The following is a 13,868-nucleotide window of genomic DNA, read 5'->3' as shown; positions in this document are numbered from 1 at the left end:
AGAGAGACACAGAGAGAGAGAGAGAGAGAGAGAGAGGCAGAGGGAGAAGCAGGCCCCATGCAGGGAGCCCGAGGTGGGACTAGATTCTGGGTCTCCATGATCATGCTCTGGGCTGAAGGCGGTGCTAAACCGCTGAGCCTGGGATGCCTGGGTGGCGCAGCGGTTCAATAAAGCCCATTATCTCTGGGCAGGGCTGATCTGCCCTCTGCTGGGCCCCCAAAGCACATCATAAACTTCCATAATTATTATTTTCATACTGAAATAATTGTGACATTGGAAGTTTCAAAAAGGAAATCAGATCACACCCTGCCCCAGTTTAAAACTCTTCCATAGAACATAATAGAGAGTTCAGAAATTGGCCCCAATACACTTAGGAATAAAGATTATGACAGGAGAGACATCTCAAACAAGTTGGGAAAAGATAATACTGCAATAACTGGGTGGTTATTTGGGAAAAAGTTGTGGATTCCTGCCTTACACCTTAGACCAAAGTGACTTTGATGGCACAAGATTGAAATGTAAAGAATGAAGCCATGTAAAAACTAAAAGAAAACAGAGAATTTGTTTTCTAATATTGAATTGGAGAAGCTTTTCCTAAGAATGACATAGAACCTGGAAGCCACAAAGGAAAAGATGGATAAATTAAAATACATACAAAATAAAAGTTTGTCCATGATAAACAATAAACTGGAAAAATATTTACATCTCAGATGTAGGAAAAAAAGGATAAAAATTCTATAAATCAGTGAGAAAAAGCTCAACAGAAGGACCAACTGAAAAAACGGCAAATGAAATGAACAGAGAATTCACTAGAATTCCCCCCCAAAAAGGCTCATAAATATGAAAAATTGCTCAACTTCTCTCAATGAAAAGAAATGAAAAATAAAAGTGCCTCTTGGTTTTTATCTATCTGATTGGCAAAGAAAATAAGGTTTGATAACACTGAAGTTCAAGATGTGAAGAAAGAGAAATTCTCATATTTTATTGATGCGAGGGCAAATTAGTACAACTGCTATGGAGAGTACTTTGCCAATATCCATTAGAACAAAACAAAAACAAGTTCATACCTCATTTACTGGTATTCTACTTCCAGGAATTTTCCTAACATAAACTCCCACATATGCAAAATAACAAATGGACAAGTTATAGCATTATTTATAATAGGAAAGGAATGGAAACTAAGTGTTCAGAAATAGAATACTAGGCGAGTAAATTATGGCATGTCTTTATAAGCTTGTGTTTTAATTTTAAAAACTGAGGCAGGCTGCAAACGTAGAGCTCAGTCATAAGAGCACAATGTAGAAGTGTCTATAGTAAACTATCATTTGTGTAAAAAAAAAAAAAGTCTGTATGTGTCGGACGCCTGGGTGGCTCAGTGGTTGAGCATCTGCCTTTGGCTCAGGTCATGATCCCAGGATCCTGGGATCAAGTTTCCCATCAGGCTCCCCAGAGGGAGCCTGCTTCTCCCTCTGCCTATGTCTGTGTCTCTCTCTGTGTCTCTCATGAATAAATAAAATCTTTTTTTAAAAAATCTGTACATGTAATTTGCCTGTGAATATAGCGACCACCTCTGAGAGACCTCAGAAGAGAATGATGATCGCTGTGGGGGGAACTGTGGATTGGAAAGCAGGGAGGACTTAACTTTTTCATTCTATGCTCTTTTCATATTTTTAATATCCGGTGTTCCTATATACCTGTTTTTAACCGATCAACGCAAAACACCTCTCAGTGTTTAAAATCAAGTCTAACTCACTTCCATGGTTAACTTTCCAACCTCCTCCCACGCCACATTTCCCCTACCTTCCAGGCAACTTGCTTCTCCTTCAGTTTCTGGAACATGCCAAGATCTTCCTGCCTCAGGACATCCTGCATAAGTTGTTCCTTCTGCCTAGGTTGCTGTTCTCTAGGTTCTTATCATGGGTCAGCAAATTCTTATATTTCAAGTCTTGGGTTTCATGTCCTCTCTTCAAAGAGGCCATCCCTGGCCACCCAGTCTAAAGCAGTACCCTCCCCTCACTTCCTTTACGACAATACCCTGATTTACTTCTTTCATAGCACTAGTCACTATTTGAAATTACCTTGTTTGTGTATTTTCAAAGTTATTTACTGTTTCTTTCTTGCTCAAGGGTTTGTCTCCATGAAAGCAGGGGCCCTGTCTTGTTTCTTCAGAAACCCAAATAATAAACATTTGTTGAATAAATTTATGCAACGTACACTATGGACCACACACTGTGCTGCTACAGATTTTACAAATTACAACTCTTTCAATCCTCGCAATAACTTTAATGAGGGAGATAGGTGGTTTTCTTTGTTGTTGTTGTTTTTTTTTTTTACCTATTTTACAGTTAAGGAAATTGAGTAACATCCACAACTGACAGAGCTGGAATCCCAGGCGCAGGTTCTTAGCTACAACGCGATGCTTTTTAGATATATAAACTCACGGATGAAATTGACTGATTAAACGAACTCCTGGAAATGTGAATATAAACTTTGCCTTTTTTCTTTTTTTGCGTCTCCAGATTCCCCAGATCTGCCGCAAGGGGGCGCCCTCTCCCAGGTCTTGACGCCAGTCCTCAAGGCGCGCACTCCCTTTGCGTCTCGGGCTCGCGCGCGCTGCCGCGGCACCGGAAGTGACTGAGCTTGCAAGTTCCCCCGGTCTCTTCAGGGGAAACTGAGGCCGGCTCGATCGGAAGAGACAGCGCGAGCCGTCAGCCAGGTAGGCCGGCCCGGGTCCGCGGCGCGGAACTTGGCCACGAAGAGCCCTAGCGTCTGGAAACGACCTGGCCGACGAAGGGGGAATGTGGCCCCCCACGGCTCGCGGGGCTCGCAGGTGAGAGCGCCGCCTCCCCTGTGCGTGGCAGGCGCGGCGCCCAATGGGAGCCCTCGCCGTCCCGCTTGTGTGCCGACTGGGCTCGCTGATTGGCTGCGCCGGGGCGGGCCGCCGGGGGCGAGACCCCTCCTCCCTGAAAGGGCTAGGGGGCGCCCCTGAGGGAGAGCAGTTGCCTGGCAACGGGGCGGTGGCCCGGCGGGTACCCGGCCTAGCGCGCGGGAGAAGCCGCCAGGCCGCAGCCCACCGGCCCCGGGCTCCGGAGAGGTGCAGCCCCCGGCCCCCCGGCCCCCGGCCCCCCCGCCCTCCCGGGGGCGCCAGGAAGCTGCCTTGGGCCTGTCCTCAGGAAAACGTGGTCTCAGCTGTAGGGGGGCCGCGAGCAGGCCTCAGTCCCTCTCCCTGACCCGAGGAGAGGCCTGGCGCCTCACCCTCACCCCGTCTTTGTGCAGGGCGCCGGCGGCCATTGTGTCCGTGCGGGGAATGGAGGAGCCGGCAATCCCCCCCCACCGCCTCCGCGTCCAGGGCCTTTGGGGAATTCAAGGAAAACCAGCGGTGTTTCTGGGGGGTCCCCGGCCGTCAGCCTCCCGGAAAGGCCCGAGGATGGCCTTTCCGAAGTCAGACCGCAGATCCGAGGCAGCTCCCCCCTCCCTCTGCCCCTTCTCGAAACCTTGAGCCCCATTGAGAAGTCCCTTCAGGGTTTCGGAAGCCTTACCCCGAGCTGGCACTTAAATAGAAACAACAACAACAAAAAACCTACAGCCCACACCAGCCACCTCCGGGAGAGTTCTCCTGGCTCCCAGTAGGAGGCGGAGAGCCAAGGGGCGTGCAAGAGCGAGGGGGCTGGGCTCCCGGGTGGCAGGAGGCCGCTGCCGAGTGGCCGCCCTCGATCCGGGCGATGGAGGAGGAAGCAAGCGAGGGGGCCGGTTCCTGAGCTTCGTAATTCCTGTGTCGCCTTCTGGGCTCTCAGCCTGCCGGGTCGCATGATCCCTCCAGCCGGAGCTCCTTTTTTTGCCAGCCGCCGTGAGGCCGGCTGAGTTGCCGGCATCCCGGCTGCCACCTCTTCTCCCGACCTATGGTACAAAAGATCTTCCGGGGGTTGCACCTGCCTGCGGTTGCCTGAGACGGATTTAAATGTAGGTGGTGCGGAGGTGGGGGTGGGGGCAGACTGTCCGTGGGGGTGACTTTCTGAGGAAGGCGTTTCAGAGAAAAGGGGGTGGTGAGGTACAAAAAAAAAAAAAAAAAAAAAAAAAAGCCGGTGTGGTGATTCAGAAAGAGCCCACGGGTGCTTTCAATTTGACTTCATTGAAGTCTTTTGGACGCTAGACCCAGACCTTCCTAAGAACCACAAAGAAACCAGTTCTGGTACCTGGAAGGGGAATGGAATATTGTAGGTTAAATGGCATGCATATTAATTTTTTTTTTTCCTGAAGCTCTTTCTCTCCCATCAGAACCTTATCTTGGCTTTGGATCTCAGAAGAGAACCACTAAGCAGAGACCAGACTCAGTGAGTGAGCAGGTGTTTTGGACAATGGACTGGTCGAGCCCATCCCTATTATAAAAATGTCTCAGAGCAACCGGGAGCTGGTGGTTGACTTTCTCTCCTACAAGCTTTCCCAGAAAGGATACAGCTGGAGTCAGTTTAGTGATGTGGAAGAGAACAGAACTGAGGCCCCAGAAGGGACTGAATCAGAGATGGAGACCCCCAGTGCCATCAATGGCAACCCATCCTGGCACTTGGCAGACAGCCCTGCGGTGAATGGAGCCACTGGCCACAGCAGCAGCTTGGATGCCCGGGAGGTGATCCCCATGGCAGCGGTGAAACAAGCGCTGAGGGAGGCTGGGGATGAGTTTGAACTGAGGTACCGGCGGGCATTCAGTGACCTGACATCCCAGCTTCACATCACCCCAGGGACAGCATATCAGAGCTTTGAGCAGGTAGTGAATGAACTCTTCCGGGATGGGGTGAACTGGGGTCGCATTGTGGCCTTTTTCTCCTTCGGTGGGGCACTGTGCGTGGAGAGCGTAGACAAGGAGATGCAGGTATTGGTGAGTCGGATCGCAGCTTGGATGGCCACTTACCTGAATGACCACCTAGAGCCTTGGATCCAGGAGAACGGCGGCTGGGTAAGGACCACGCCCCTTGTGTATACTACCTTTCCCTCAGCCTCTGATCGAAGAGATCTCCAATAGCCTTCTCACCCATATCTCTTTCTGTTGTGCTGGGTGGTTATTGGAGACTGCTTGTTAAGGAGAGGTGACCTCCCTGCACCACAAGAGGTTAACTGTTCTCAAACACGGGTAACCTAGTCTTGAAAGGACCAAGCATCTTTCATCCTGGTCACTCTCATGACCCCACTCTTTCATAATTGTGTTCCAGTTTCTCAGCAGAGGAAAACATAGCCTGTGTGTTTATTTGGCCCCAAATCTTTGCGAGTGGGAGGTTATTCTAGTGTTCCCCCACAGCCTGACAAAATGGCTCACCACAAAAAGGGCTGATGAGTGTAATACCTCTGAGCCCCTTCATTCTTACTCCCCCAGGGATGTCAATCTTATCCTGGGCTTCCTTCCCTCCCACAAATTAAGTTCCGTTTATTTCAGAGTTTGCATATACATGTTCCTCTTGTCTCAGACGCATACATATTCGTCTCCTCTCAGAATGGGGCATGGCCAGGCAGAAGTTCCTATAGTGGCTTGGATGGCTGAGGATTGTCAGATTTTAGGGCAGTGGTAAGCTGTGCCAGTGGGCTTGTTGCGTTTGTGCTGCACTCCTCTGTTCATTTGCTCTAAAGTGTGCAAACTTTCTGTATGGTTGGCCTGTTTGTGGAGCTCTTGCTGTGTCACGCAGTAAGCCTGGGGACTTTGCACCTCACTGCCTGGGGTCCGTTGGAGAGCTCTAGCTGTTCTGCCTGTTCTTTCCGGCCAGGGCCCTAGGGCCTCTTCACGAGCACTGTTGGCTGGCAAAGCAAGAACCTGGTCTGTGGGGGCTCTTTGGGATATTGAGATTCAGTGACAGACTTCAGAAACAAACTGACATAGGTTTGAGTTTCAGCCCTGTCACTCACCCAGCTGTGCGACCTTGGACAGGCCACTTTACCTTGAGCCTCTCAGTTTCTTACACTAAAAAAAAATGGGGCAGAGTGTTGTAAATCCTGGAGCTAATGAGAACAGTGACTGGCACCAGCAAGTTTCTGTAGTAGTTATTGGTTCCAGACACACTTTGTGGGCCTAGGAGTCATGCCCTCATTCCTCTCCTCCCCAATGGAGAATTCTCTTGCCCAACACCAACTTAGGAGCAGATAGTGGTGAGAAGTTCTTTAGGAGTGCTCATTGTAGGCAATTTTTGCCCTACAGTGAACTCAATCCTCATTTCCTTGCTTATCTCCTTGCCTAGGGGAGATGCAGGGCTTGTGGGGGGTATTCGGCCCCCTCAGAACACCCAGAAAATTGAGCAGGCTGTGGAAAATAAGTCATCTATTGAAGGAGCTGAGGTGGAAGGGCCCAAGTACTACAGATTCAGGAATGTCAAGAATGCAAATTATCCATAGGCTGGGCCTAGGGCGTGGCACTTCAGTTTACCTCTGAGCCAGAGACCGCCTAGTTTGCCCTTCCCCCTGTCTTATTTCCCATTTCTTTGCAACTTCATTAACTCTTCCTGCTGCCAGTTCTTGTAAAACACAAAGGGGTCAAGTCAATAGAGGTCAGATGACTGGGGTGGGGTTGGGGGAGGTAAAGGTGGAGAGCTCTAGAGCTAAGGCTGACCAGACTTGAAAGCCATTCTGTAAATGAACTCCCTGGGGGGATAAATGATTAAATAGTTCCTGTTGGTTTGTGTGATGACCTCGCCTGTTCCCTCCTGCTTTGATTCTCTTTGGGGGCAAATATTTGTTCAGCTGATTACAGGAGAGACAGGATTCCAGCACTTCAGACAAAGCCTCTGAGGCATCTCCTAGTAGAGACTTGGGCCTTGTGCCCACCTTGCCTGACTATTGTCTTTGGCCAGGGGTGCTAATACCAGGTGGGTTGTTGCCAGCTATTAACAAGAGGCAGTCTGGGAGAGGTGCCTATTCTATCGACCAGCCTCTGCAGAGGACTACCTGGATCAGAGAATTGCCGGTCACCCAGTACTGTATATACGGAAAGAAGTTTTAGACAGCAGCACAGGGAAAGTTCACTAGATCACCCCTGGATTGAAATTCCATCTTCTGTCTCTGCTCAAGAATTTTCAGAGCCCGTTAGGCAACATACCATATGTACTTCCTCTTGGTGAACAGGGGATGTGTGCAGAAGAGCCAGTTATGTCAGCACCATTTCTGGGCACTCATGCTCCCTGAGGCCAGGAGGTAAAGAACATTTAAGTAGAGATCCTTTGGATGGAAGCTACCCACTCACTTCCCTTTCTCGTACCATCCTGTTTGAGCTGCACAGGCTGGCTACCGCAGTAGCCATCTCAAAACCTTCTTGGAGGCTGTGGTGAATCCATGAGGGTACGACTTACAGGCCATTACCACGCTGGGATGTGCTCTAAATTTAGCATCCCTACAGAAAAGTGGAAGGAAATGAGCCTTTATAAAGTGCATCCTATGTATGAGGCATTGTCTTGAGTCTTTTACTTATGCAGCCAGAACGTACTGATCATCTATTATGAGGCAGGCACTGTGCTGGATGCTGGCAGTTAGCTGCACATGATACCTTCCCTCATGGAAATGACATGCTATTTCACATATCTCACACAATAACTTTTCAAGGTAGGTAGGTTTATTCCCAGTTTACATGTGAAGCCCCTGATAGCTCAATGACTGGCTCCGGGTATCCTTCAGCCAGTTAAGTGACTGAGTGAGAATTTTCACCTAGGTCAGTCAGCCTGACTCTGAAGTCTTTTCCATCCGTATCAGGTTGTTCTAGGAGTAATAAATTGACCCGGATATCCTGGCACAAAAAGGCAGAAATGCTGTTGGGCCAAACAAAACATGCTTGTGGAGGTGCTCACTCTGGTCTGTGATCCTGACATTATTCAGGTAGCTGCAGGTAGAACGGTGCCTTTGTTGGCAGGAGCATATTCCCAAAGGAATGTGTATAGCCTCAGATTCTGACATTGGTAAAACTCGAGTAGGAATCAGGGTTTTGCCTAGTCAGAGTGGCCTTCTTGTTAATTCTTAATTGTTAAACCCTCTCAGGCTCTGCCAATAGATAAGAATCATGTGCATGTGGAGAGAAGGTGGCCTGCTTCAGATATATCTACTTAATTATGGGTGAGCTCCAAGGACTGGAATTCCACATGTAGCCACACCACTGCCTGCTTGAAGTCACCTGGCAAGATGCTGAACCTGTTTGTCTCTCTTGTCCATCCATCTCTTCTACATGTAAAATAGAATAATGTCAGCCACCTGCCATAGCTTGACTCTAGTAAAGAATCTAGAACAAAAGCCCTTCCTGGGCCATAATTGTAGGGTGGAAGCACCTCGTTTAGTGAGTAGGTCATCTGCCTCAGAAAACTGAACTCTGGCCCCATAGTTTCTCAAGAAACAAAGCCAACTCCTAAGATACTCATCTAGAATGGAACCTGATGTGATCTATATAGGGACAGAGCGTTTTGGGAGCTTTCCAATGGGAATGTGGACAGTTTTAAGGTGAGGACCTAGGTGGGCTAGGCCATTTTGGAATTGCTGTCCCTGGGAAACCCCTTAGCTCGATTGAAAACCATTGTCAAGAGCGATGAACAGTCTGTGGAGAGAGGAAAAATAATTTGGCCTTTCCGAGGCTGCATGGCTCTGTGGTCTTGTAGTTTCTGTAGGTTTCTTGCCTATTCTGGCTTCTTTGGCATGGCTGTATGCTGTCTGAAGCACCTCAGTGACCTTTACAGATCTCAGCAGCTGTTGGCAATTCTGTGGTTTTCTTGGGGAAACCCCATTAGAAACCCCAAACGTGGAAATTTTTAGTAATCTCATTCAGGTCCCAAAGTGAGGTAGAAATGTCTCAGGGACTCCACCTCAAAACACCCAATTCTTCTGGATGTATATTTGAGGTTGCTCTTGAAACTCTGTCACTATCACAGGATTTTCCAGACTTCCTGGGACTAATTTCCCCAGTGGCCCTGTAGAGCCCTTCAACTTCTGGAAGAAAATTACCCAGGTGTTTTTTCAAGGGGTCCCAACAGAACCCAGAAAGTTTTCTTGACTTTTGTGTGGGCAGTCACCAGATTTGTCTGGGCTGCAGGAAGCAGCAGTTGTTAGCTGTCCTTTCCCCAGCAGGTATCTGTCCTGAAGTCATCATTTTCCAACATCCTTAGCCTTCTATCACGGGGCTCACTTTCAGAACCATGATCTTGTCTGGGTTTGGCAGGGATAGATTTAGGGGTAATTCCTAGTGAGCTTCTCTTCAACCGAAGTATAATCTTCTACTACCTCCATTAGCAGGGCCTTGTCCCTACCCCGACCCTAAGTCCACAGAGTTCTCCCTAGGGACTTCCTCTCTTTTCTTTGAAGGAGTCACTCTGCTCCTGGAGCAGCTTCTTTTCTTCCTTCCAGCCGACAGTCTGTCTTCCCCCTTCCCAGTTGACAGACCTGAGTCAGACAGTAGACAGTTCCACTGGGTCATTTTGTTTAACCCAGGGAAGAGAAGACTCCAGAAAATTTATCACCAGTGTCAAATGCCTGGAGGAAGAGGGGTTACACCATTTTTATTGGTAGAGTACCCAACAGAACTTGGATAAATGAAAGGATAATAACTGGTAGCATGAAATTAGTGTAAAGACATTTCTCACACTGTTGTCTCTCTACCACATTTAGGAGTTTCCTGAAGGTGGAGTCCACATCTTGTCCACACTTTTCCTCAGTACTGAGCAGGTCTTGGGCATAGCAGGTACTCAATAGAAAGAGATGGTCCACCAAATCTCTGAAGAAACAAATGGTTACCAAAACAGAATAATAGTCATGGGAATTTTCACTGATCTGATCATTCAGTCATTGATTCAAAGAGTATTTATTGAGCTCCTGTGTCCAGGCTGTCCTAGGTACTAGGGAGACTGTCTTAAATAAAATTAAGTTTCTCTTCTTGTGGAAGCTCACAATCTGGTTGGGGAGAAACAGATAATAAACATTTAATTACATACATATAACATAGCACGTGATAAGCGCTATGAAGAAAATAAAGCAGATCGAGGTATAGGGCATGCCTTGCAAGGGAGGTGGGGCTACAGTTTCAAGAGTGGTTAGGGAAGGGTGCCTGCGTGGCTCAGTCAGTTAAGTGTTCTGCCTTCAGTTCAGGTCATGATCCTAGGCTCCTGGGATTGAGTCCCAAGTCACGATCCCTGCTCAGTGGGGAATCTGCTTCTCCCTTTCCTCTGCCCCTCCCCTCTGCTTGTCCGTGCTTTTACTCTCTCTCAAATAAATAAAATCTTTTTTTTTTTTAATTTTTTTTTTTTTTTAAATTTATGATAGTCACAGAGAGAGAGAGAGGCAGAGACACAGGCAGAGGGAGAAGCAGGCTCCATGCACCGGGAGCCTGACGTGGGATTCGATCCCGGGTCTCCAGGATCGCGCCCTGGGCCAAAGGCAGGCGCCAAACCGCTGCGCCACCCAGGGATCCCTCAAATAAATAAAATCTTAAAAAAAAAAAAAGTGGTTAGGGAAGGCATCACCAAAAGGTAGAGTTTGAGCCAAGACCTGAAGAATGTGACTAAAGAAGAAATAGCAAGAGGGAAAGTGGTTGGGATTGAGAGGGAAGAGGTGGCCAAAGGTCACATCGTATAGGGCATTACTAAGGCCATGATGAAGACTTGGCTGTGGTTGAATGAGAGAGAGGCCAGGAGAAAGTTTGGAGCAGGGGTGAAGTGATCTGAATTCTGCCCTTGCAAGAGCAGCAAGCCAGGAACTGGTGACGAGACTGGTGCAACTGGCACATGAAAACAAAGATCCTAGTCTGGATCAGGAGGTGGAGGTGGAAGTAGTGAGAAAGGGACTAGAGAATATAGCCATGTTTGCACATGGTGTATTGATGGAAGCCACATTTTTTTAACCACTTGGAGGTCATGAAATCAAGGCTAAATAAGCTAGATGTCTTTAGGAATAGCTCTCTCCAAATGTGGTGTCCTTAATGGTCCTTCTCCATTTTAGCAATATTTCAGTCTGAATAACTGCAGTTTGTCTGGGCGTAGGTCCCAGCTCACCCACATCTAGCTGTGTGACCTTGGGCAAGCTCCTCGAATTCTCTGAAACTTGGGGCAAATAATACCTGCTGCATCAGGTCATGGCAAAGACCTAATGAGGCATGTCTGAGATGTGTAGCGCCTGGCACATGTTGGTATCAAAATTCTTACCATCCTCACCATAGAACTCGAGTCAGAAACTCATTCACCATCCATTCATTGTTTTTGGACTGCGTTCTCCGTTTTTGCCCTCCCAACACATCCTCAGGGCAGGCAGGTCCTAGCAGTGTTCTGTCATGGCAGGGCTCTTGGTGCTCCTGTGCCATGGTGGTAGAAGCACTGGTCTTACTTAGAGTCAGGATCCCTGTTTTGCTGTCGGTCTGCTCTGACTCACTGTCTTGCCTTAGCCAGCTTGCTTCACCTCCAGGCTCTAGTTTCTGCCATATCTGTAAGATGGAAAGTTGAAGTGGACAGTCTAGGAATCCTGGTTGTGACTGGCCAATTTGATTAAGGCCCTATTTCACATTAGTTACATTTGAGGATGGCTCTTTTTTTTTTACCAACAGCTACAATACAATTTTTAAATGCAAAAATTAATCCCAGTGTCAATGTGGGGTAGTTTCTTACTGACCCCACAATAATAATAAACCATATTTCTATAGCACTTTACAGCTCAGAAAGCACTTTCATATCCATCTTGCCTTTTTGATGCTGATTGCCAGCCAGGAAAGAGCAGGAGGGAAGTCAGGCTCAGAAAGGTGAAATGGCTTACCGAGGTCACACATCAGACATCAGGAGGAAGACAGGATTTGGATTTTAGGATCTGCATTTGACCACTTGGGCAAGTCTTTTAACTTGTAAATGGCCATAATAGTGCCTTGTTCTGAAGGCTCAGTGAGTTAATCCATGTCTTAAGGCTCTCAGAGCTGTGACTGTGTGTATCAGCCACAAACAGGAGCTGCATCCCAGGCCTCCTTCTGGCTTCTCGTTTATTACATATTGATTTTTGCAAATAGTGTTTTTGCAGAAAGAAACTGCTTTTGGGACCTCTGGTACTTGGTTTCATCCCTGATGAGACTCTCAGTCCAAGCTGTAGCCTTATAGCTAGCTCCAAGCTACAGGGCTTTTTAGACAAGCTCCAGAGCTCCCCTCGGAACTAGAGGTTTTCTCTGGCTCTTCAGGAAATGCCATTGCAATGACTTCCATGGACTGCTTCCTGTCCCAGCCCTGCAGTCGATTCCTGCTGGATTCCTGCTGGCGAGAGTATAGAAACTGGAAAGTAATGTCCCTAAAGGCTCCCCTCCCCACAAACTACTTTTTTTTGGACATGTCCCTCCCTTTCCTCTTGTCAGTTACTTTCTTTGCCCCCCCCTTTACCCTTTACCTAGCTTCTCTCTCCAGCCCTTGATCAGCCCTTTAAGATTTGAAAATGCATTTCCACTTAGTTCTGTCAGGCTTTCCCCCAATCCCGTGCTGGGGGTGGGGTGGGGTGGTGGCTGGTCAGAACTCTTTGGGCTCTCTCCGTGGCTCCATCACTCAGTAGCAGTTCCAGTCTGGGACTCCCCCTAGAGGGACATTAAGCCTGTCACTTGCAGTGCCTTGTGTCATCCATTAACCTTGAGTTCCCACAAAGGTCTCCACCCCCCCCACCCCCCCCACCCCACCCCGCACAGGATGGAGATTCCTAAGAGAGATCTTAGAGGTTTGGTGTGTATAAATCCTGCCTCTTGGAGATTGATGACAGAGGATAGAGTGAAGTGGAGCCAGCCCCTCCCCCCTTCACCTTTCAGGAGGAAGCTAGAAAGGTTGAAAACCTTGTTGGACAATCATCTGAGGAATGGGAGCTAGCTTGGGAGGGGATTGGAACACGCTCAACTATGCCTCAGATCCTTTGTTCCACTCTTGAAAGGGAAACATTCCCCTCCCTCCTCCCTGGCCACACACGTGCCTTTGTTCCCCTGGTCAGGCGGAGCCAGGAACACAGTGTCCCTTCCAAGGAGCCTGACTTGCCTCCCCAGAGGCTGGCCTCCTGGTCAGCAGGACTGAGATTTTAGCTCAGGAACACACACCCCCCCCCCCCGCCCCCCCAGCCTCTTGTCCTTTCCATGGAAGAGTCTTTCTCTCAGAGGCTGAAAACTTCTCTACAAACAACTGTCCAGGGACTTCCCTGGAATTATTCCATGGGATGCCCATATCCCAGGATTAAACAGTCCCTCCCTCTTATTCCACTGGTGATTAATATTATTGTTAACTTTACTATTAATAGCATTTAACATTTATTGAGTGCTTACTCTATGCCAGGCATTGTTCACAGTGCTTTACATGTATTTCTTATTCTATTCTCCTAGCAGCACTTTGAAGTTGGTACTATTATTATCCCTATTTTACAAATGAGGAAACTGAGATAGAGTTAAGCAACTTATGCAGGGTAGCACGGTTAGTAAGTGGCATAGCCTCTTCCAAACTCCCACTTTTAAATACTGCACCTTGCCCCTGCCCCTCACCATACCAGCTAGATGATGGTTGGTGTTTATCCAGTGCCACTTATGTGACTGGCCTTTTACCAACATCATCTCTGTGTTACTCTCCCAATAACTTGATCATTACAGAACACTGTAATTTGGAGGGCTTAGTTAAAGGAGGAACCGTCAGGATTTGAAACCAAGACTGCCTTACTCCAAAGCCTTTGTTCTTTATCTTTACCCTCCTTTAAAACCTTACAAGGTTATTGTCATTCTACGATTGAGAAAACTGAGGCTCAAAGAAAAGTGACATGTGCTCAGAGGCTCATAAGCTAATAAATACTAGGGCAATCTGGGATTCAGACTCGAGGTGTCACTTTGAACACTTTACTGCCTTAGTAGTTCTGTAGCATGATGATAATAGCTTTTATGTGCG

At 47.9% G+C, this 13,868-nt stretch overlaps 2 protein-coding genes across 8 annotated transcripts in view; one reads left to right on the top strand and one right to left on the bottom strand.

Moving 5' to 3' along the window:
• The window catches only part of TPX2 (TPX2 microtubule nucleation factor), a 71,836-nt gene extending 69,865 nt beyond the window's left edge, over positions 1 to 1,971 (bottom strand). The window contains exon 1 of one of the 2 annotated variants that reach the window (XM_049100606.1): positions 1,801 to 1,971. The gene's annotated coding sequence lies outside the window, so the exon portion shown is untranslated. The remainder of the gene's footprint in view (positions 1 to 1,800) is intronic. The other variant, XM_049100602.1, reaches the window with a different exon arrangement.
• Positions 1 to 13,868, top strand: part of BCL2L1 (BCL2 like 1) — a 64,411-nt gene that overhangs the window by 9,090 nt on the left and 41,453 nt on the right. Inside the window, exons 2-3 of one of the 6 annotated variants that reach the window (XM_035705348.2) lie at positions 2,520 to 2,716; positions 4,276 to 4,951. In XM_035705348.2, coding sequence (XP_035561241.1) covers positions 4,388 to 4,951 — 564 coding nt within the window. In that variant the 5' untranslated portion in view covers positions 2,520 to 2,716; positions 4,276 to 4,387. Of the gene's footprint in view, positions 1 to 2,519; positions 2,831 to 3,139; positions 3,961 to 4,257; positions 4,952 to 13,868 lie in introns of those variants that run through there. The other 5 variants (XM_049100610.1, XM_035705347.2, XM_035705346.2 and 2 more) reach the window with 5 other exon arrangements.

Source organism: Canis lupus, chromosome 24 (genome assembly GCF_003254725.2).
Source record: "Canis lupus dingo isolate Sandy chromosome 24, ASM325472v2, whole genome shotgun sequence".
Taxonomy (NCBI): Eukaryota; Metazoa; Chordata; class Mammalia; order Carnivora; family Canidae; genus Canis; species Canis lupus.
Note: the sequence above shows the minus strand (reverse complement) of the source record. Positions and strands in the feature narration are given on the sequence as shown.